The sequence below is a fragment of the Postia placenta genome, assembly GCF_002117355.1.
Source record: "Postia placenta MAD-698-R-SB12 unplaced genomic scaffold POSPLAscaffold_2, whole genome shotgun sequence".
In the NCBI taxonomy this organism is placed as follows: domain Eukaryota; kingdom Fungi; phylum Basidiomycota; class Agaricomycetes; order Polyporales; family Adustoporiaceae; genus Rhodonia; species Rhodonia placenta.
In genome coordinates, this window is record NW_020169833.1 from 1,913,100 (window position 1) to 1,932,986 (window position 19,887).

The following is a 19,887-nucleotide window of genomic DNA, read 5'->3' on the forward strand; positions in this document are numbered from 1 at the left end:
TTGGCGGTGTGCATCAACGTCTTCAACCATAAACTGAATTCCTTCCGAACAAAACAAGCAAGTATTGAATACTGTAATAGAAAGTGCGCTACAGCCATCTTACTGCTCTTGTTTCTCGCTAGTATCGGCCCACAAGGTCTTCAGGCTGACTACGAGCCTATCACTCGACACTACGCGTGTTATTGATTGCACTTGTGAGGATGCATCCCGACATCCCCATCGAACTCGACTGCATAAATACATTCAATCCCTAGGCTACACACAGACATAATACAATTGGGCGATCAGGATGACCGTTCGGGAAGCCTCTCGGCGATGAAGCTGATCAGCTGGTCGGTGCTCCTCGACTGGATGTAGACCTGCCCGGGCCCGGTGAATCTGCCGACCAGTCGCGTCAGTCCTTGTCTCTCACAGCTCGAGCTACCGGCAGGGACGGGGGCGGGGACGGGGGCACGCACCTGCAGACCGCACCCTCGTCTGTTTGCAGCGTGGAGAGGAGGCCGCCAGCCTGGATCCTCTCCACATTGTACTGGCAGTTCCACGCGACGAGATGGTCGTTGTTCACTAGGGCGCGTCGCGGGCACGGAGCGTCAGCGGGCAGCCCAGAGCGGCGCGAGAAAAGTAAAAGTAGCAGCAATACTCACCGATCCACTGCTCGCCCGGCTGCAGCGAGCGGCAGATAATCGCGCCCATGCCGTGCACGAACAGCATGCCGACGCCCACCGCCTGCGCCGTGAACAGGCCGTGCCCGGAGACTGCGCGAAGCGGACAGCGGACAGCGGACAGCAGACAGCGGAAAGGGGAAGCGATGAACCTGGGTCAGCCCGTCTGCGGCAGCGTGGATCACGGAGGCGACTGACACAGTGCCTTGCCGAAGCTCTGCGACTTCGTCGTCATCTGGATGCCCGTCGTCGCCGCGAGGAACGCGTGCTTCCCGAAGAACCACGGCGCGCGGCCGTCCAGCTGGATCGCGGCGACGTCGCCCCACGTCTCGGGGGCCAGGACGACCTCGCCCGGGCCGAAGAAGTGCGCGAAGGAGAGCTAGGGCGCGGGCGCGATCCGTCGTCAGCATCAGCACCGCTGAGCAGCGCACCGGCCATCACGGGAACGCACCTCGCCGCCCGTCAGGAGCTTCTTGAAGCTGAAGTTCATCTCCGTGGGTTGCGTGTGCGCGTCAGCGCGGCACATCTCGAGCGAGCGAGCAAACACACCTTTCCCTTGATCTGCACGGTCGCGTCCATCGAGACCATCGTGCCGGGTTTTGCGAGCACCTCGTAGCCCGGCTGCAGACGCATGTAGAGCATCGTGTTGCTGTCGCGGTGGTCGATCTTGAATTGGACACCGTCGTAAGCACCGGTGATTCGCTGTGCGCCGGTGCCCGCATCATTGGGAGGGCTCCGTGGCGGACCCTGCGGTGGTGGACCCTGAGGAGGTGGGAAGGAGCCCTGCGGCTGGGGATATCCTGGTGCGTAAGACATAATATGAGTTCTGGTGGAGAGGTAGGGGGTTCGTCAGGGGGCTCTGGAGCGAGCTCTCAAAGTGCGTATCGTCGAAAATGTGGGGGAACCCTCGGTGTTGCAGACAGAAAACATGAGACCATACTATATGTACGATGGTTGAGCGCCACCTGGAACCTGTGCATTGATTACTGATCGGATGATCACAGATGAGTTAAGGTAAATGATTGTGCAAACCTGTGTCGAGGTCGTGCATTTGCTGGTCTGATGGTAGCTGCACTGTATAACGTACCGGCGCATCAGACTCTAGAACAGGCCCCACTTGCTGATACGTCGCTTGCAGCGTCGACGGCAGAACTAGCACTTCGCCGAACGCGAGGCAGAACAAGAACATAGGGGTTTGAGCGAGCCTGTGCCACCGACATCGCCGGCATCGCCAGTAGGCGACGAAATGCAGAACCGGGAGATAGGATGATCGGCCATGGCAATAGACATGAGTACGTACGTTCAGCACGCCATGAGAATCAGGGTGCCGGCGAGTGACTTGGGCGCGATGACTGCCAACGGTCGAAAGCACACCGTGACGGGGAGTATCACGGAACTGTGATGACAGAATCGTCGAGTAACGGTAGCGGATGGTTACACTCCATGATACTCATGACAGTTTGATCAAGCACAGCTGCGGCCAGAAGCCAGGGAGTCGCCTGCATCCAGTAACGAACAGACGCGAAGGGAACTCAATAGTCCGGCTTGAGCGGTCAAGCGTGGACCCGTGTTTGCCGATTGTCTCTTCAAGACCCTTTTGTGTATTAGCAGCTTCTATTGCGGAGGCCATTTGTACCGACTTGCTATCGATGCACTGAATCAAAAACCAGGTGGCGATGTCGAGCGGGAAGTAGAGACATAGCCAACGGATGGATTCAGACTGCACTTGCTGCAGCAGCCGGTTGGTCTGCAGGATCACTGGTAATAAGAACCGAGGAAGTGGACGACTCCGAAGACGGAACGCGACTGGTGGGAAGGAGACGCACCGAGTGCGCAGGGGCGCTGCTTGGCATACTTACTCCACGACTATGAACACATTGGTCCTGCACTCCACCGTTCCTCAAATGCATTGCCCAGCCATCCTCCAGCTCCTTACGCTCCCTTCCTTTGTAACGTCAACCACCACCCAGGCGCCCTAGCCTGCAAATCGCAAACGAAATCCTCAACTGTCGCCGCGAGTGAGCAAGTACCCAAGTCTTTTACAGCCACCACCTTCAAGCCATATACACGCTCTAGCATGCCCCCCGTGTCCCTCGTCGTCGACGCACAGACGCCTCATCAGTCCGAGCAAGCAGCTTTAAACGGGTGCGCGTCTCCCCTCTGCTCCTCTTGCCCTCCCACTGACCTTGGTGCAGACATCGCGCCCTCACACCGCTAATCTCTGGCGCCGTTTCCGGCGGCGCAATCGGCATCGCGTGGGTCGTCGGCCTGCTCATCTATGTCTACCGGCGCTGGCGAGGCCACAGAGCGGTGCGTGCCGCCGGCCTCCGCAGCCACCGCGAGCTCGACGTGCCTCCACCCAAGCCCGAGGCCTTCATCATCCCGCCCGACCCCGCCGTGATCCTGGGCGTGCACGCTCCCGGAGAGCGCGTCGTCTTCGATGACGAGCCCAAGAAGCGAGATCAGACGAAGCATGCGAAGACCGTGCCGCTAGGGGAGACGGAGAAGGCAGGCAAGCGAAGAGAGCACCTGCGGCCGTTGGACACGGGTCGAGTCGTATCCGCACCACAATTGCCAACGACCTTGAGCCCGCCACCAGATCGTGAGACATTGGCGGCTCGTCTCATCTCGTCTTATGAGGTCGGTTCTTCGTCGCGTACCTGATTGTAGCATTTCATCATATTATGGACGATGATGATCGCCTGCAATGTTACCATAATACAATACCAGGTACGGCAAGCTCATAAATGTTTGCTTGCTGTTGTTGACATTATCACAGATCTAGCTTACAACATACCCTGGGGGAGTGATGCTGAGGAGACGTCTACAGGTGATTTCATGGGCATACACGATTACATATCTATACATTGCAGTAACTGTTACACAATTTCGCTCGGTACCGCCCATGGTGCCATCGGCGCCTCAATCACAGTATGCGCCCACCGACGCCGGCGCGACATCGCGTGCATAGCGCAGCAGGATACCGCGCTTCACGCGGAACTCGCGCGGGCCCGCGGCGTCCAACGCGGCTTGGCGGCGCGCCTGCTCCGCCTCGTCGACCAGCCAGTTGATTGAGCGTGTCGCCGCGTCGATCACGATGCGGTCGCCGTCCTGCACGAGCGCGATCGGTCCGCCGACCTGCGCCTCCGGCACGACGTGCCCGATGATGAACCCGCGCGACGCGCCGGAGAACCGCCCGTCCGTGATCAGCGCGGTCTTGCCGCCCAGGCCCGCACCCATGAGTGCACCGGTCGGCCCCAGCATCTGAGAGACAGGGTATCAGCTTCAGCGGGCAGGATCTAGCGTGTCAAGTGAACTCGCCTCGGGCATGCCGGGCGCACCCTTAGGGCCCTGGTAGCGGAAAATGAGGACTGTGCCTGCCGTGATCTGACCTGCCTCGAGCGCGTCATAGAAGCTAGGCAGCCTGGGTGCACGTCGCGGTGAGACAGAAGTCGCGGCTTGTGAGGAAATCACTTACTCATCGAAGCATTTCGCGGTGCCCTGATCGAAGATAAACGATCAGTACGAGAGCTATGAGGAGTGCTGAGGAGAGGGCTGACCTCGAAGCGGAGACCCTCCTTGCCCGTAAGCTTTGCGACAGCCGTTCCAGGTGCGAGGTTGCCACGGAGAATGGTGATATGGCCCGTCTACCAGCGCCAATGACGTGAGCCACTATAAGCTTCGAGAGCCCTGCTACTCAGCGTACCTTCTTGATCGGGTTTTCCAGCGGCTTCACAACGTCCTGGTTGGCGATGTCGAGCTCTGCGACGCCTTCCAGGTTCTCCGCGATGGTCTTGCCGGTGACGGTCAACTGGCTGCCATCGATGAGGTCCGTGTGGTTCAGGAGGTACTTGAGCAGCGCGGGGATACCGCCCACTTCGTGCAGGTTCTCCATCAAGTACTTTCCTGAGGGCCTATAGATACAGAATGTCGGTTATACCGATGAGTGGAACCAAGAAAGGTCACGTACTTCAGATCGCAGAGGTACGGGGTCTTGTCAGCAACCGTCTGGAAATCGTCGATGGTCAAGTCAACGTCGGCGGCACGTGCAATGGCGAGGAGGTGCAGCACCTGCCACGCCTTAGAGTCAGCATATGTCCAGATGCCGAAAATCATGTACCTACGGAGTTTGTCGACCCTCCAAGGATGTTAACGACCGTGATCGCGTTCAAGAGGGATCCCCGAGTGATGATATCTCTATTAGACTTCTGTTCAGATGGGGCCGTTACGGGAGAAAGCGATGACCACACCTGGGCTTCAGATCCAGCTCAAGCAGACGCTTCATGTACGCCGCGGCCTTGATACACTCCTGGATCTTCTCTGCGGTAAACATTCAGCGCCCGTTCAAGCCATTATTTATAGATAAGATTTACCCGGATAAGTGGCCGGCGTACTCGCAGAGTACGGCAGGGACATGCCCAGGACTTCTAGGGCGCTCGACATGGTGTTGGCACTGAGATACCTGTCAGGGATGTGTACGTGACAGAGATACGGGTGTCACGTACGTGAACATGCCTCCGCACGCACCAGCGCCCGGGCACGAATTACGGACGACGTCGAAGCGTTCCTCTTCGCTGATCTTGCCGACCGCAAAGGCACCTACGGAAGACATCCATGAGAGGCTTGCATGTGGACGGGGATGTATGCATTCGCGCACCATACGACTCGAACGCATCAGCGATGTTCATGTCATCACCCTGTTTGTGGCCGAGTGCGGGGCAATCAACCTTGCGGACACCATGCTGGATGGTTCCCCCGTAGACACAGATAGTCGGGCGGTTGTGGCGAAGGGCTGCCATGACCGTGGCGGGCATGTTCTTGTCGCATCTGCATCACTGGTGTTAACATTGACAGGAGGCTACGAAGAACGTGGTCATCACCCCGGGATGGAAATATTTCCATCATAGTATTGGGCCTACAAGCGCAATGAATGATGGGTAGGAGGCATGTGATTGAACCTATCTACCAATGTAACCTAATCCTTATATGAGCATGACATTCCTATGCAGGAAAACCCGACCGTACCGCTTCGATAGAATCTGCAATGAGGTCGCGACTCGGGAGCCTAGATGGTATTTTCAATTGAGTGCCTTCTACACGAAGGGATTACGTACGAGTATCTCATGCCTAAAAGTCAATACCATCTCAGTATTGGATCCTTATGCGACATGCTAGCACTCACCCTCGGTACCCATAGTGATGGCATCGCTAAAGTGTATCTCTTAGCTACTAGTGCAAAGGGGGCTCGGGGCCATCATACCTAACACCAATCGTGTTGAATGTGAGGCCAACAAGCCCCTCCTGCTTGCAACCCTCCTTGACCTTCATGGCCAGGTCGAGCTACATTGGATGTGTCAGACGACGGTTCAGCGTTCAATTTGGGGATGGGCTCACCAGGTGGACGTTACATGGGTTGCCTGCTTGTTGTTGGTCAACAGTATTGAAACAATGGTTCTATGACATACCCTCCCACCAGATCGGAGAGATACCGATCTGTGTGATCGTTAATCCGAGCGATCAACGCGCGCGAGCAGCCGATAGCATACCTGCGGTTTGTTCATGTCCTCTTCTGAGAGACCGACCGCATACACTGTAGAAACGAGTCAAGTTACTCGTCTGAAGGCATGCATGGACCACATACACATAGCCTGGGCACCTCCGCGCCGCTACAACGCGAATAAGTCTGGCGTTGGAATCACTCGGTCGGCGAAGACATACCTTGTCCTGCGTGATGATACTTGAGAACTTGTTGAGCTTGACATCGGTCGGCGCCGATGCCTTGGGCACCGTGTGGCTAGTGAGTGAACACAGACCATCAGTAGGAGTTGTGTCCGTCAGCTCAACAGCACTCACATCTCAACGTCTCCTGAAGACATGGCAGTTCACTAAAAAGGAGGGACGACGTGAAAATTTGGGGTTGCGGGGTGTCGGGTTCGCGCATGGCCGAGGACTGGCTGCTATATAGCAATGCGTAACTCATGACCTATGCCCTCGCATTATCGTTGGGCGGACCGGGTTCTCGATGCAGTCACACTCGCGGAGGTCGCGTCACATCGATTACGATCACGCGATCGCGTCCTCTGTCACGCTGCCGCTGCGTCCTCATAGGCCGCCTGCGCAAGGCACGCAATAACTCACCATTCTACCCCCTGAATTCGTGAGCAGGCCGCAATCACTCATCGATGCTCTGGTAGAGTCAACACTGAGATGAAAGCAAAAAAGTAGTGTACAGCGTCACAGCTAAAAATCAAAATTCTCCTTCCGGAACACCTCCACGTTCGTCGTGGACTTCGCCATCTCGGCCAGGTCACTCCGATTCTGTATCACTATCTATCAGATGACGTTGCGAAATGTCTAGACACGCAAGAACCCACCATGGCCAACAACACTCGCCGAAGCGTCTGCCATAGCTGGTCGCTCTTTGCACCTCCTGACAGGTCCTGCATCGCCAGAGCGCTCAGCAGATGTTCCGCGGCTTCCTTGTGTGCTCCTATATTAAGGCCTAACGGATCAAGGGAGCACGGTGAGCCGTTTTCGGCCTTCCGAGATATCAGAGGGACAACAGCACGTACAAGCGACAGCCACGTTATAGATCGCCCGAGTGTACGTAGGTCGCAACTGCAATGCTTCCCGGTAGGCACCCAGTGCCTCTTCCGGTTTGTTGCCATTCGAGAGGCAGGAGCCCATTCTATTCCATAGCAAGTAGTCCTGTAAACGCGCATGAAGGATCGTCCATCGAATAATAGTGAATGTACCCACCTTAGGTCGGACCGCAAGTGAGGCTTCGAAGCAGTCTTTAGCTCTATCATATTCGCTGTTCGTGTAGAACAGCACACCCAGGGCAATCTGTACGTCAGGATCCATCTCGCCCCGGCTATATTGCTCGCGAGCGAGGTTCAAGAACACCTCGGTGACACGCTCGTGAGAATGCCAGCCAGACTGCGAGAGCGATTCCCATGCCTCTCTGGGTATATCGAATGTCGGGAAGCGAGCACTCAGCCAGCGCAAAAGCATCGTGTGTGACGCCCGCTCGTAGGTCTCGTTGGTGTATGCTACGGCCAGGGACTGTACCGCCAGAACAATCAGCACAACATACAGGATCGCAGACGTAGCGCTTACTAGCATGCCTTCACCCGCGGCACCAGCATCCTCTGCCCGTTTGATCCCCTCGGTTAGCGCGCGCATCGCTGCCTCTTCACGTTCATCCATACTTCTCGTCTCACCCAGCAGGATCCACGCCTCATAGCCGCCTGTGCCCAGATCACCCTGTTGTATAGCGGCTTCGAGCAGCAGCGCTGCCTCAGAGAGCGATCCGTTCTGCTCAAGCAACTCCTTCGCTGCGCGCAGATGAGACTGACTCGATGTTGAGGGATCCATGTGTCTGTTCTCTTTCTCTGCACGCGATAAATATAGTCAGCTTTGAATTAATTCCTGAGTATGCGCAATTAACACACCGAATTCATACGGGCCTAACAGCGGCAACCCGTCCTCGGTGAAGCCCACTTGTCTTTCATTACGCTGAGAGTCATAAAGTCCCATACCATCTTCCCAGCTGCGTTGCATGCTGCCGCCGTAGTCGAGTATATCCTCTTCCCGATGTGAAGACATCAACTGATTGAACTGGGACTCCCATTTGGCCACATCCTCCTGCGGCGGAGGCAAGCCCGACTTCTGAAGTTTATCCCAAACCCTGCAGTACAGTCAGGGAACAGGAAGATCCTACATGAAGCATGTACACTGACATTTGAAAGTCAGTACCATATTCGACTGTGTCGGCGCTTCCCTCCACCTGCTCATCCAAGCGAGTGTCTTGGAGGCTCTCGGCGAGACCTGGCACCTCGTCGGTTACATCGACTATGCGTCCGCTTTCTGCTTTCTCAGCGGTCAACGATGCGAAAGCTTCGGCGAAGGCTGCATCAAAGTCGATCTCTTTGCCCTTTCCCTTGCCTTTGTCCACGCTGAGCATAGGCACCGACATGGCGCTGAAACCAGAGCCGTGCATCATTGGCCCATATCCCATCCCATTGTAGGCGCCAGTAGAGAAATCTGCATGTACAATGAGGAAGACGCACAGAGTGTACTATGTATACGCACTGTCAAGTCGCTGAATACTGGTCTCTTGTGCGCTTCCTGAGACCGTCGTCTGGGGAATCCTGCTAAATTCTGCCGTCCAACCTGCGGCGGGAGAGGACGCAGTATCACTGCGACCCAGCTGCCGGTGAAACATCGCTCTGTCGTTGGCTTCTGCCCAGGCACCGCTGAGATCGGGTGCCGACCGCGCGGCAATGTCTGCGGGACGCATGAGTTGCGGAGGTAGATGATTGGCGACGAAGGCGGGCCCGAGACTAGGCATTTGCGTGTGCCCATCATGCCCATCAAAGAACTGGCGTGCGAGTGCGACATCACGCTCTGTTCCAGGAGTATTGGATGTACTCGGAAGATGATGCAGCTGTTCAGTACGCTTAAGCCATAGCACAAAGACATGGTCTGTGCATTACGCACCCGAGACGAGGATGGCCCTGCAATGCGGTCCTGTACGAGAGTGAGCACCGTCGCACGCCGCACGGAACTTGATGAGCTCACCTGCTGGAGACTGCGATCGCCTTCGGTATGCTTCAGTACCTGAGAAAGAGGATTGAATGGGACGGCGCATTCTGAGCCAGAGATGAGTCCTTGAAGAGACATGGCGGGGATGAGTGCGGATATGAACGAGTCGAAGGAGACGACAAGATGAAAGGCACCCAAGCAAGTGAGGCTTTATTGGGGTTCACCTGAACGAGTTGCTGGAGTACTCAGACAGAACAAGGAGCCCGAAGCAGTTGCCTTGGTCGGCTGCTCGGCAGAGTGTAATTACGAAAAGCGCCCACTAGTGCGTTTTCACGTGCCACCCCAAGGGGAAGCCCGACAGATATTCAAGAGTCTCTTTCGGGATTGTCTTCCAGGTGTACAACACAGGAATATTATGAGTGTCACGGACTGGCATCTGTTTCTTGAATTTATACATCGGACTCTGCTACTACAGACATTGGACTGCCCGGACTGCTGTCTCGCTGTACTATGTAGGAAACTAGCAAAATATGTATTGTGGAAAGTTACGATCATAGGCTAAGGAGGGATATTGTGACAAGATGCTCGATGAGATGTGAGCCGCAGTACGTAGTGATTGATACATTTGATGAATACAACAGGCATGAAAGCTCGTAGCCTGCCAACAAGTCCTGCGTCCGAATAACTCAAAGAAATAGCAGCAAGGCAGATAGAAAGAGTCGAACTGCAATGGACTACCCTTCGTATTCCGGCGGCGCCTCCAATCTGTCTGCGTGCAGCTCTTGCATGACCCTCCGCAGGTTCTCCACTTCTGTCCTTAGGCCAATGATCTCGTTTGGTGACAACGAAGCAACGTCCGATCCGGTCCCCAGAGTAGATGGTGGCTCTCTACTGGATCCCGGCGCTGTGATGGAATAAGCGGAAGATGACGGCGTTGACTGATGTTGCTGGCCACGCAAGTGTTCGCGCAGCTTGGACGACATCATGACAGGCGGCGTTGGTCCCCGAGGCTCTGCTTCGCGTGACGGCACGAAGGGCGCAGATTCGTAGGGGAATGCCAGTGGCTCAGGATTCTCGATCACGTAGTCTTTATCCCTGCGTGAAACGACACGCGTTCTCCTCCTCCAGAGTAAAATTGCCACTAAGATAAGGCCTAAAGCGAAGACGCCGCCCACGACGCCACCAGCAATAGCACCCACATTGACATGCGTCTTGTTCGAAACATGGCCAACAGTCGACGGGGGGAATACGATAGACTTGTTCGAGACACTATACGCAGTGAGACCTCTGTTAAATCTGGTATCTCGCGGGCTCACCTCAATGCCAACGGGGCAAACATTGCTCCCTGACCAGGGCTATAAAGACCGGGTTAGGATTAAATGCGCCGCATGTTAAGCGTCACACGCACTTTGCGTAGCTCTCCGTTACATCTCCAGTAATCACGTCATACATGGTCGGGAAGACACCAGGTGTCAAGTTGGACGCCGCGTGCGCCCATGCCATGGATATCATGTTGTTGCGGATGGTCGTATTGGATACAGTTGCAGCCGCAAATGCCATCCATGCTGTACGATATCTTCAGCAATGCTGACGAAGGAACGAACGATAACAAAGTCACCTGAGTCTCCTTGCGTAGTGGTGCTGTCGATTGGGAGACCAAATCTGCCAGCTTTCGAAAATATATCAGCCATCAACGATTACGTCGAAAAACTGACCAAAAACATACCGCCGTTGGAAGTTATAAGATCTTGGTAGTATGTAGCTTGCGCATCGTAGAGCTAATAGGGGATAAGGGTTGGCTTTGGCAATGAAAGAAATAGTTATCACTCACGGACTCCGCAATCAAGCCTGTTTGAAGGAGACGATCGGCATACAGGTTGTACATCAGCGCCCATGAGCTAGTGTCTCCATAGCTAAAGGCTATGTGCTCAAACTGTCCATTCGCAGAGGTTACTGCAAGTGACTGCCATGTATTGGCATACGCCGCTGCCGTACTCTGCACCACAAGTGAGCAAGATTAACTGGATAGCGGCCCAGACAGTCCAACCCACCGCAAATTGCTGGCTATCATTAGCTTGACTGAAAGCCTGGCTAATCTCTGACATTGCTTTGATGGCAATGATACCCTTGATGGCAAGATTGGTCATGTTCGCCGTGTTCTGGTCATCGGCAGATTCCCTAGGTCAGGGTAGTGAGACCAGAGAAAGGGTCATAGGACCATGGAGACCTACTGTCCGTTAGGTGTCTTCGTATTCGCGACCAAATAGTTAGTCCAGGACTTCAGCAGATTGTACTGGAATCGCAGGTCAGTCAATAGTTATTCGCCAGTGAAACAGGAAACCAACATGTTGCTCGATTAATGAGCCATCGCCGGAGGCTCTCGCGTGTGCCAGAACCATGATGAGCATGTTTCCGGATTCTAGATTGACATTTAGGAGGGGTTATTACATTTAACATGCTCACACGCACGTTCGATGCCCATAGTAGATGTAGAGCTATCCCCCGAGGCGACAGGATACTGGGTGCCTACACAACGCCTTTAAGTGGGTCAATGGTCGTTGAAGCCACCTTGAACGCACCCAGATCTGACGCAGCATACGGAAGAGTGTACAATGATGAGTCTTGGTAGTCAAGGAGGGGTGCCAAAAGTGGTTTGCCGTACGACGCATTGAGGTACAGAAAAATGGGGAATGCAGCGTAGAGCGTTTCAACAGGATTGACACGACTGTTACAAAGTAAACATCAGGCCTTGAAAAATCGTGGTTTGTGCTTACCTATCAATGCCAATATTTTTCATGAAAATCATGACGTCTGATGTGTTCCAGCCACCGCCTGTTGCATTAGAGACTGTGATATCGATGCCTCCGAATGCTTGTCGGGAAGCCAGAGCAATCAGATCGCTATACTCGCTCGAGATGCCCGATGCAGCTGAAGTGAGTTGATTGTCTAGTGCCTCGGACCTGGATAACGCATCGTTGTAGTCGGACAAAAATGCAAGTATCTGTGAGCTCATGAGTTTGTGAACCGCATAAAGCATTGAAGACATGACGAACAACATCCTGGATGGAGTCGTATTGGGTGACATAGTACGGGGCTCGCAGCTGTACATCTCCCGTCGACGTTGTGTACTTGATTGAAGGATTGCGCACGTATCCAACAGCCCATACCGGCGGATTCTCGATAGTCATAATGCTGCCGAGGTTTACGGCGATTGCAAAGACAGGATAATCACTGAAGTACAGTAGTGAGTCTCTGAACAACAAGGACAGATTGCATACACTCACTTGCTGATTGCGCGGTAGTCAGTATCTTTCGTGTTCGGGAGGATGCCGTTGTTGACAAAATTACCACGCACGATCGCATCCTGACCGGTTTGATAAGTGATGCTATTGGCCTAGAATACTACACTTCAGAACCCAATCGCAGGACATCGTGGTGTACGCACAGAAAGCATGGTGTAATATAGGGTACCGTCTTCGGCTTGGCCTTGGGTCTCAACAAATGGAAAAGACGTCTGAAGTTCAATTTGATGATAAAGCAACGAGCTTGTCGAGTTTGTGCTCCACTGGGCCAAGGCACTTCGGTTGCTGGACAGCCATTCTGGATGAGGTGAACTGAGGATTATCGGACATGAGCTAAGCATCTTTCACGACTCACCTGCACTGATATCAGAATAGAGCTGTACATGATGCGGCTGCCCGTCGTTGGAGCTAGCGTTGACTGCGACATAGGAAAAGGGTATTGATTGTCGGACCCAATCTGACGGCTTGTCAGGATCGTAAGTGACAATGCATCACGGTGGACCCTGCAGCGCACCTCGATTGGTGTGAGAAAGGTGACAATGACATCCATCGGACCAGCCTGAATTGTGTAGATTGTGCGGGTGGGCGTGACTTGTATGCCGGAGAGATTGGCTGTCTTCGAGACAGTGTCTGCGCCTAGCCATTTGTAGGCGACATTATCGACCTGAATAATACCTGCCCAGCCGAGGATAGGATTAGGATTATTCTGAGGTTTCGTGAGCATGCCTGCTACCTGCTTCAGTATGATGGATCACGGACCTCATTGTCGTTCCAGAACTGTGGCCATTCGTCAGCGACGTTGGTCCCTATCGTGGTGTTCTGCCATGCACTGAAGTATGGTGATCTCACGGCGAGTGGAACAGCAGCAGGCCGGAAAGTCTGACAGAAAACGCTCTGAAAATGAAACAGAAAGATGAATGCGAGTATGACCAGACCCAAAGCCATTACGGGGACGGCGTAGAAGTGGGAAGAGAAAGGAGGTAACTAACGGACGAATCTGTCATTGCATGTGGTTGTTCGCACCGCATCCTATGCTGGGAGCTTGACAGATCAAGATCACGGGAGGAGCAATCTGTCGAACTGTAACCTCTGCGGGTGTTGTAGTCATCAATTATAGAGCTGTGGTTGATTGACAGTTTGACGCTCACAAGTACCGTAATCAATGCACACGCCGTGACCCCTCAAGTGAGAATTGTGACGCGTTGCGTATAGGTCTCACTACTCACCTTACACTGCGATTCATGCTCATATCTCTTGACTATGGCTATCTACCACCGAACTGACAATGCCCTATTCATGGCTAAGCCGGGGATCAATCTTCGTGAGATAAACTTTCGGTATTATATCCTCGAATGATCTCGAAGGAGACCTAGACCTGTGTTGTGGCCCCGTAAGCTCAATCTGTGGTCACGGCATGGTTGCAAACTTACAGCATAATCTACCACCCGCGCGCTTGGAACAAACCAGATCGAAACATGAGTCGTGCTAGTGGGCGCTTGAGCCATTGAGCTCTTGAGGATAGTGTCGTGGGCAAAACTCGCTCACGCATTCGCCAATCTCCGGCCCGGCGCGGGGTCTGGCAGAGGCCCATGGCGATTGCTGGCAAGGATAGCGCAACTGGCGAATAGTATTTCTTCGCGCTCGGAGGCAAAAAGAAATTACACAATGCAACAACAGATCGATAGACGACAGCAGTGACCCCAGATCCTCCTTCCCCGGAAATGTCTCCTTGTCTTTGTGTATCCCAGCTTCCTATGCCCCGCTGAGGGTACAAGGCCCTTCCGAATATTATTAAGTTACTTCATATCATAGACCTGTATTTTCGTCGATCAGAGAATGCAGGTTATGTTCACCTGCGTACTAGGGGGGGATGACAAATTTTAGGTTGCGTGAACGATTCTACCTCACATACTGTGCTTAGAGGCTGAAACAGACCTGACCTTTCCGAGCTGCGCCAATCGCTGCGCCTGGCGCGGCGATTGGACAGGATTAGACGCAGTTTCGCCAACAACACTACTTGAGGACCAGTTGAGGTCCGATCGCAGATTGGTAAGCGAAGGACCCCGTCAACATTTTCAAATCGGAACACTTGGTCGGCCTCGAGTTCCAAAGGCCTGGGTATGCAGAATGCAAATGCAGTAGACTGCAAGACAGACTCACCAATCTGGTAGGCCGCGGCCGAGCCGTGGACGGGCCGCTCTGAGGGGCGCGCGATACAACGGAGACATGCACCTCAAAGAAGCACCGAACGGCACAATATACTTGCTATTCATTCCAAATGTAAGTAGGCTCGTGTATTCCCGAAGGTGAACACTCACCAGCAGAGTACTCTATATCTAGAAAAGGGATGACATTCCTAATGGACGACAGATCGCCCTGAATGGCCAACGGCCCTTGAAGCGGAAAATGACCTTGCAGAAGTGTAGGAAACAGTACGTCAGCCACTAGCACCACTATTTTGTTCGTTAGATGAACTTTCTTAATTAACCTCTGTACCGGGTGAGTCGCGGCCTCGGCCTGAGCTTGAACCGAGTCGTAGCCGGGCTTGAGCTGTGTACTAAGGCCCGGCCGTGCACATCACTAAGGATGATTGGCGAGCTGCGTTTCCTTGTACACCGTCATAGATTCTGACATAGAGGGTGCGAAGGAGTAATGGGTTAATAAGACGATGCAATGAGAAAGGCTCGTTCACTGAGAGCGTTTTATGCATATATGCTCATTTCCAGGTTGGTTTCCGAAATTCGCATTTGCACAATAAGACAGAGTGAACCTACTTCTCTTACATCAGGACATACAGTGTTGTGTACTATACGAGTTGTTACGTACCGTGCTGTTCCCTGAGCTATTGTTCTTAACGTAACTATTAGAGCACCATGCGAACGCTCGAACGCCGCCGCGGAGCAGACGATGAGAACCCAAACATGGTCGTGGTGATATGATCCCGAGTCAGATTACAAGACACCGATGTGCCGCCCGGAGACTCCGATCTTGGATTCCTGATATCCTTCGTCTCCACACTGCCGCTCTCGGGCCATCATTGCTGAACTGCGGACCTTAGGATCTCTTTGCCCGTGGCCCGCTATTGCATATACATATTCATGTACCTAGCTAACACAGACACCTAATTCCTCTTCTTTTTTATTGATGCAGGAGAGTCTGATAGCAGGCGAGTGTTTCGTCATTCCGATAGCACACCTCAATATTGATATTAAATTAAGTTTAAATTTAATGCTATGAAGATGAGCGGCGAACTTGCCTTACAAGGCATCCCATGTGGCGTGTGCCATCAGAATCTTCGAATTTCACTCCATACCCGAGTGAGACCAGCACCACCGTGCGGGCGATCGACAGACCCTAAGGGTCTCGTTGTAGGAGTTATCTGTTGCAGGCTACCATGTTTGCACCTCCATATGTTTCGCGAGAGCCGCAGATCCGTCCACGGTGCGCTCGTGCCAAGGGTTTGTATCTACAGGCCCGCAAGCCATGTGTTCAGCCAATCGGGTCTGTATAAAAAGGTCATATACTGGCATACGTGTTGGCCTGCATACGCAAGTTTCAGAAACTGTTCTGAGTTCTTTCTGGCTGTATTGTACTCTACTAGTCATGCCAACTCAGCCAACGCGCGTGAAGCATTACTCCTTAGGTCCGAGTCGTGCACCTCGGGGTTCTGCCTGTCTTAATTGTCGGCGACGCAAGATGGTGAGTTTTGAGTCATGTGGTCTTAACCGGCTGACTGAACCGTTTTGATAAAATCCTCTATTCGACATTAGAAATGCGACGGCACTCGGCCCATATGTGGGCAGTGCATATGCACGGACAGGGAAGGGGACTGCGAATATACGGATGGGCCTATGCGTAGCCCGACTCAGCTGCTTGAGGACAAGATTGCTCAATTAGAGTCACAAATCTACGATTTAGAGCACCCCGAAGAAACGGCACCATCGGTCCTACTCCATCAACCACGCATATCATTTTCAGAACCTGGATCGACAGGTGTGTACCAATCGCCTAAAGTCACTCTACTTTTATCAAGCTTATAGGCACAGATTCGTCCCCTGCATCTTTAGCCGAATATCATACCGGAGATTTCGACTTCTCGATAGGACATCCCTCATCATCCTCTGGTGCATCTTCGTTATCCTCCACAAGTCCCTTTGAACGCCCAGCCAAATTATCACAGATGCTGTGCGTTCATTCCTGACTCTCTCGTGACGACTGAAGAACGACATGCGCATTGGCCAGGCTTGAACGTTTTCTCTCCATCTCATCTGAGGTCGGATTCTTCTTACGTCGCACACGCTTCCCAACAAGACATCCCACCCTGGCACTGCTTTCGCCCGTTCTCGCCGACTGTGTCTGCATATGGGGCGCCCGCTGCTCAACGGACGTGTCACTTCAGTCTCATGAGTCGATACTCTTGTCACGCGCTGTGCAATCAATATCTTCGGCAATCGTTGAAGAGCCTCGTCACAATCTCATCGACCTCATTCAAGCCGAAGTCCTCTTAGCAGTATACTTTTACTCATCAAATCGCTTTTTAGAGGGCCGGTATCATTGCAACGCGGCTATCACGCTTACGCTTTGCCATCGCTTGAACGATATAAGCGCGGCTCAGCCACAACTTGGCCGTGATTTGCTCCTACCGAATGATGTCTTCACAAGCGAGGAGTGGAATGATGCCTTCTGGGTTGTCTTCACCTTGGACAAAGTGTGGGGAGCAGTTGCTGGTTTAGAATCGCATTTGAACGGTGCTCAACCCAGTCAAGTCGGCATCCCGTGGCCCTTGGAAATCACCAATTATAGCACGGTGAGCGTGTCCAACCCAGTCGTATGATAATTGACATATCTTCGTCCAGAGCGGTGTCACGTCTGCCTGCTGGGGCGTAAGGGCCGCGAAAGTCTTGTCCATCGGCAAAGGGATGAACACGTCTGCTGACGCCGTCTTCATCCTTCACGCTAAAGCAGCCGCACTGTTTGAGCGAGTATCACGTCTTGCGTCTCAGTGGAAAGCTAGTCTGGGTAGCACTCCTTTGACCATAGTATCTGCGCTGATATATCGCTTGACATTCCCAGATCCGTCCTGCGCGGAGCAGCTGACCACCGAACTCCTCCTGCTCGGCAACGTCATCGATATTTTTAAGACCTCGTTGGCATCTTTCCGGTTGCATCAAGAAATCGACGTTTCCCGCAAGCTCTTAGTAATCTACACGCTCGCTCACAGCGCCACAATCAAGACACAGGAGATTTTGAAGCAGGTTGCAGGGACAGACAATGGTAGAGCTCTAATAGCTGCACAGGCAGTCGCCAGAGAAATCGAAAACGCGCCCATCGCTAAGATGATGTACATAGATCCAATATGTGCGGTATGTGCACCTTTATTCGTCTGAACGGGTTGTGCATTAATACTCGTCCGTCAGATTTTATGGTCCAATGCTTGCCGCGTATTGTTTATGGAGATGGACAAGATACGTCTGACGCGGAGTCCCATCTTGTCATCCGCGGACCAAGCTGCCGTCGAACATGAGTTGGACCGCATGGGGTATTCTAGGCTACGCGATGCTGTCAGGAAGGTCCTTGCGGCGATAAACGTCTTCGCCGTCATGTCCCCGTTAATGGGTGCGTGCCAATAGCGAGCGATTTCACGCGTTCGGCTGAAGGGTCCTTAGCCGCACAAGCTGCGCAGGTTCAGCGGGAGGTGGAGAGCGCTAACACGGCGCTGGGCATGTCATGATTTAGAGAAAGCGTGATTTGCTTGCTTACATCTTTCCGTGACAATATTGACTTGACTCTGATTATCATTATTTGTCTGGCCGCGCGGCTGCGAGCTTTGGTTGAGATGTCATGTGATCGTTATCATCTGTACCCGTAAGACGTTCGTACGTTCAGCCCGTAGCTCCTGTTCAGGGTGGATGTCAGGCTCCTTCCCGCCGCTGTGGGAGTTATAGGGGCTCAATCCGACAACTTGACGCAAGCTAAGTCCTGCAAGCCCATCTGCCACACTTGCGCCACAATCCGGCTACATCCGAGGAGTAATCAAACTCCGAATCCCAACCTTAAACCCCCATAACTCCCTACAGCGGCTGGCACAAAACATCTACAAACAGCGGAGCAGCGGCGCACGTCACCTCGATTAGGAAGGCAGGATATTGGCCCCTCATTACATAATTATCACGGTCCTGTGTACAGTAGCGTTTCGCGTGTCCTAAGTCGCGTCGCGTCGTCCTCGGCGCAAGCTTGCGGCCATGGCTTTCACTCCACTGATAGACTTTCTATACCTGGCTTTCACGCAAAGGCGCGCGTCCCTGTCGAGCTTGATACTCGTCCTTCTGACTGATGAAGGCCTCATCTGACACCCCTTTGTTGAAGAACTTGTCCTCGCCCTACCCAAGATTCTCGCGGCGTTTGCCCATCATCCACGTACTTCTGCGACAACATATTCTTGGGCGCACTCTACTATGAAGGCTCGATACTGCCAGGCAACCCGGGATCTGGTCGATACAGATAATGGCTGGCACTTCAGCGCTCTCCATGTGTCTGCGACACAGGTTCTCGACTTTCGCATCGAGGATATGGCTTCGAAGATGCAAAGCATGGCGCCTGAGCTATGCGACCTCATAGTTGCACTCCTTGTGGGTGGCGAGTCACGCGGTCTCAAATGGAGCACCTCAGATGAGGACGAAGAAGGCGCTTTACTCGACGCCGATGAAATTGAGTACCGGAGTCAACTGGGCGATGATCCCCCGGTGTGGAGTAGTGAAGTTTCAGGAGGTGAAGCAAACAAGCGGGCGCATAATAGTAGCACAGCGACGTAACGCTCTCACGCGGGTGATATGTTCTTGACTGCATTCCGAATCTAGATGCACTCGCCTGACGTTATATCTGTAGAAAGCAGTCGTGATATTGTCTATAGTAATGCAGTACTTGAGTCAGAGATGTAACGCCCTCGCTGCTGTCAATGGAATTCTATTTTATTCCTGCAATACTCCGGACAGAGTCATCAAGTGTCTTGCACATATGGGCCTCTCGATCTTGCCCTCTGCAATCAACTATATGGTCCACTCCCTCTCGGTAGGGCATTCGATCTCTGGGTCAGTCGCTCCTGGCCGGTCTCGCATACGACAACTTCGACATCCTTCTAAATACAATGACACCTACCATCGAGAAGTCGATGGAGAACCTACTTGCATGGGTCTCGTCCTAGCTTGGCGAAGGTCTTCTTCCGAATGTCTTCGATTGAGGGTAGTGACATGCTGTTACAGCCATAGGGGATGTTGCGAGCAATGGGCTTTCTGCGCGTTGTTGCTACACTCGCTCAGGGGGGATTGCAATGACCTCAATTGACAAAATTGAGACATTTCGATGGTAATTATCATTTC

General features: G+C 53.2%; 9 protein-coding genes across 9 annotated transcripts; 3 read left to right on the plus strand and 6 right to left on the minus strand.

The window, feature by feature from the left end:
- Positions 1 to 180: 180 nt before the first annotated feature.
- On the minus strand, positions 181 to 1,554 carry POSPLADRAFT_1038546 (hypothetical protein). The gene is made up of 6 exons (XM_024477399.1): positions 1,212 to 1,554; positions 1,114 to 1,152; positions 861 to 1,041; positions 645 to 755; positions 463 to 564; positions 181 to 382 (listed from the first exon to the last, which is right to left on the minus strand). The coding sequence occupies exons 1-6, from the start codon at positions 1,476 to 1,478 to the stop codon at positions 285 to 287; spliced, it is 798 nt and encodes a 265-aa protein (XP_024343019.1). The 5' UTR covers positions 1,479 to 1,554; the 3' UTR covers positions 181 to 284.
- A 1,185-nt stretch (positions 1,555 to 2,739) lies between these two features.
- On the plus strand, positions 2,740 to 3,326 carry POSPLADRAFT_1052894 (hypothetical protein; the record flags this gene model as incomplete). Its single annotated transcript, XM_024480323.1, has 2 exons — positions 2,740 to 2,807; positions 2,858 to 3,326. The coding sequence occupies 2 exons, from the start codon at positions 2,740 to 2,742 to the stop codon at positions 3,324 to 3,326; spliced, it is 537 nt and encodes a 178-aa protein (XP_024343020.1).
- Positions 3,327 to 3,488: 162 nt separating this feature from the next.
- Positions 3,489 to 6,574, minus strand: POSPLADRAFT_1064649 (hypothetical protein). Its single transcript, XM_024481830.1, has 23 exons — positions 6,516 to 6,574; positions 6,381 to 6,456; positions 6,304 to 6,328; positions 6,209 to 6,252; positions 6,128 to 6,155; positions 6,057 to 6,079; positions 5,923 to 6,002; positions 5,845 to 5,870; positions 5,777 to 5,789; positions 5,688 to 5,727; positions 5,629 to 5,637; positions 5,543 to 5,577; positions 5,320 to 5,489; positions 5,168 to 5,261; positions 5,036 to 5,115; positions 4,913 to 4,982; positions 4,787 to 4,859; positions 4,633 to 4,733; positions 4,369 to 4,576; positions 4,223 to 4,309; positions 4,141 to 4,163; positions 3,984 to 4,086; positions 3,489 to 3,926 (listed from the first exon to the last, which is right to left on the minus strand). The coding sequence occupies exons 1-23, from the start codon at positions 6,536 to 6,538 to the stop codon at positions 3,585 to 3,587; spliced, it is 1,773 nt and encodes a 590-aa protein (XP_024343021.1). The 5' UTR covers positions 6,539 to 6,574; the 3' UTR covers positions 3,489 to 3,584.
- Positions 6,575 to 6,850: 276 nt separating this feature from the next.
- On the minus strand, positions 6,851 to 9,347 carry POSPLADRAFT_1177652 (hypothetical protein; the record flags this gene model as incomplete). The annotated part of the gene is made up of 11 exons (XM_024488525.1): positions 6,851 to 6,980; positions 7,037 to 7,164; positions 7,235 to 7,370; positions 7,422 to 7,727; positions 7,782 to 8,056; positions 8,117 to 8,352; positions 8,405 to 8,454; positions 8,500 to 8,708; positions 8,775 to 9,111; positions 9,165 to 9,194; positions 9,246 to 9,347. 11 exons carry the CDS (start codon positions 9,345 to 9,347, stop codon positions 6,903 to 6,905), a joined length of 1,887 nt encoding a protein of 628 aa, XP_024343022.1. The 3' UTR covers positions 6,851 to 6,902.
- Positions 9,348 to 9,943: 596 nt separating this feature from the next.
- POSPLADRAFT_1131707 (hypothetical protein) lies at positions 9,944 to 12,397 on the minus strand (the record flags this gene model as incomplete). The annotated part of the gene is made up of 12 exons (XM_024484119.1): positions 9,944 to 10,505; positions 10,526 to 10,564; positions 10,618 to 10,774; positions 10,936 to 10,987; positions 11,041 to 11,205; positions 11,261 to 11,387; positions 11,441 to 11,502; positions 11,555 to 11,628; positions 11,679 to 11,735; positions 11,789 to 11,934; positions 11,984 to 12,210; positions 12,263 to 12,397. 12 exons carry the CDS (start codon positions 12,395 to 12,397, stop codon positions 9,944 to 9,946), a joined length of 1,803 nt encoding a protein of 600 aa, XP_024343023.1.
- Positions 12,398 to 12,730: 333 nt separating this feature from the next.
- Positions 12,731 to 13,456, minus strand: POSPLADRAFT_1132163 (hypothetical protein; the record flags this gene model as incomplete). The annotated part of the gene is made up of 4 exons (XM_024484181.1): positions 12,731 to 12,796; positions 12,867 to 12,968; positions 13,026 to 13,217; positions 13,271 to 13,456. 4 exons carry the CDS (start codon positions 13,454 to 13,456, stop codon positions 12,731 to 12,733), a joined length of 546 nt encoding a protein of 181 aa, XP_024343024.1.
- A 1,068-nt stretch (positions 13,457 to 14,524) lies between these two features.
- Positions 14,525 to 15,145, minus strand: POSPLADRAFT_1031326 (hypothetical protein; the record flags this gene model as incomplete). The annotated part of the gene is made up of 4 exons (XM_024476782.1): positions 14,525 to 14,625; positions 14,672 to 14,710; positions 14,830 to 15,068; positions 15,093 to 15,145. The coding sequence occupies 4 exons, from the start codon at positions 15,143 to 15,145 to the stop codon at positions 14,525 to 14,527; spliced, it is 432 nt and encodes a 143-aa protein (XP_024343025.1).
- A 1,062-nt stretch (positions 15,146 to 16,207) lies between these two features.
- POSPLADRAFT_1043698 (hypothetical protein) lies at positions 16,208 to 18,242 on the plus strand (the record flags this gene model as incomplete). The annotated part of the gene is made up of 7 exons (XM_024478370.1): positions 16,208 to 16,210; positions 16,282 to 16,504; positions 16,552 to 16,696; positions 16,754 to 17,318; positions 17,368 to 17,874; positions 17,929 to 18,127; positions 18,169 to 18,242. The coding sequence occupies 7 exons, from the start codon at positions 16,208 to 16,210 to the stop codon at positions 18,240 to 18,242; spliced, it is 1,716 nt and encodes a 571-aa protein (XP_024343026.1).
- A 174-nt stretch (positions 18,243 to 18,416) lies between these two features.
- POSPLADRAFT_1132150 (hypothetical protein) lies at positions 18,417 to 19,449 on the plus strand (the record flags this gene model as incomplete). The annotated part of the gene is made up of 3 exons (XM_024484176.1): positions 18,417 to 18,540; positions 18,878 to 19,279; positions 19,397 to 19,449. Coding segments are annotated over 3 exons (579 nt in total), but the record flags the coding sequence as incomplete, so codon positions are not given.
- Between the last annotated feature and the right edge of the window lie 438 nt (positions 19,450 to 19,887).

Excerpts from the sequence above, each read along its gene's own strand:
- POSPLADRAFT_1038546 (XM_024477399.1), bottom strand. The coding sequence starts at position 1,478 with ATGTCTTACGCACCAGGATATCCCCAGCCGCAGGGCTCCTTCCCACCT. Across the intron at positions 1,153-1,211 it reads CCGTGCAGATCAAGGGAAAG|ATGAACTTCAGCTTCAAGAA; the intron begins GTGTGTTTGCTC and ends CAACCCACGGAG. Across the intron at positions 756-860 it reads GAGCTTCGGCAAGGCACTGT|TCTCCGGGCACGGCCTGTTC; the intron begins GTCAGTCGCCTC and ends CGCTTCGCGCAG.
- POSPLADRAFT_1064649 (XM_024481830.1), bottom strand. The coding sequence starts at position 6,538 with ATGTCTTCAGGAGACGTTGAGAT. Across the intron at positions 5,262-5,319 it reads TGATGCGTTCGAGTCGTATG|GTGCCTTTGCGGTCGGCAAG; the intron begins GTGCGCGAATGC and ends TGTCTTCCGTAG. Across the intron at positions 4,310-4,368 it reads TGGAAAACCCGATCAAGAAG|ACGGGCCATATCACCATTCT; the intron begins GTACGCTGAGTA and ends TGGCGCTGGTAG.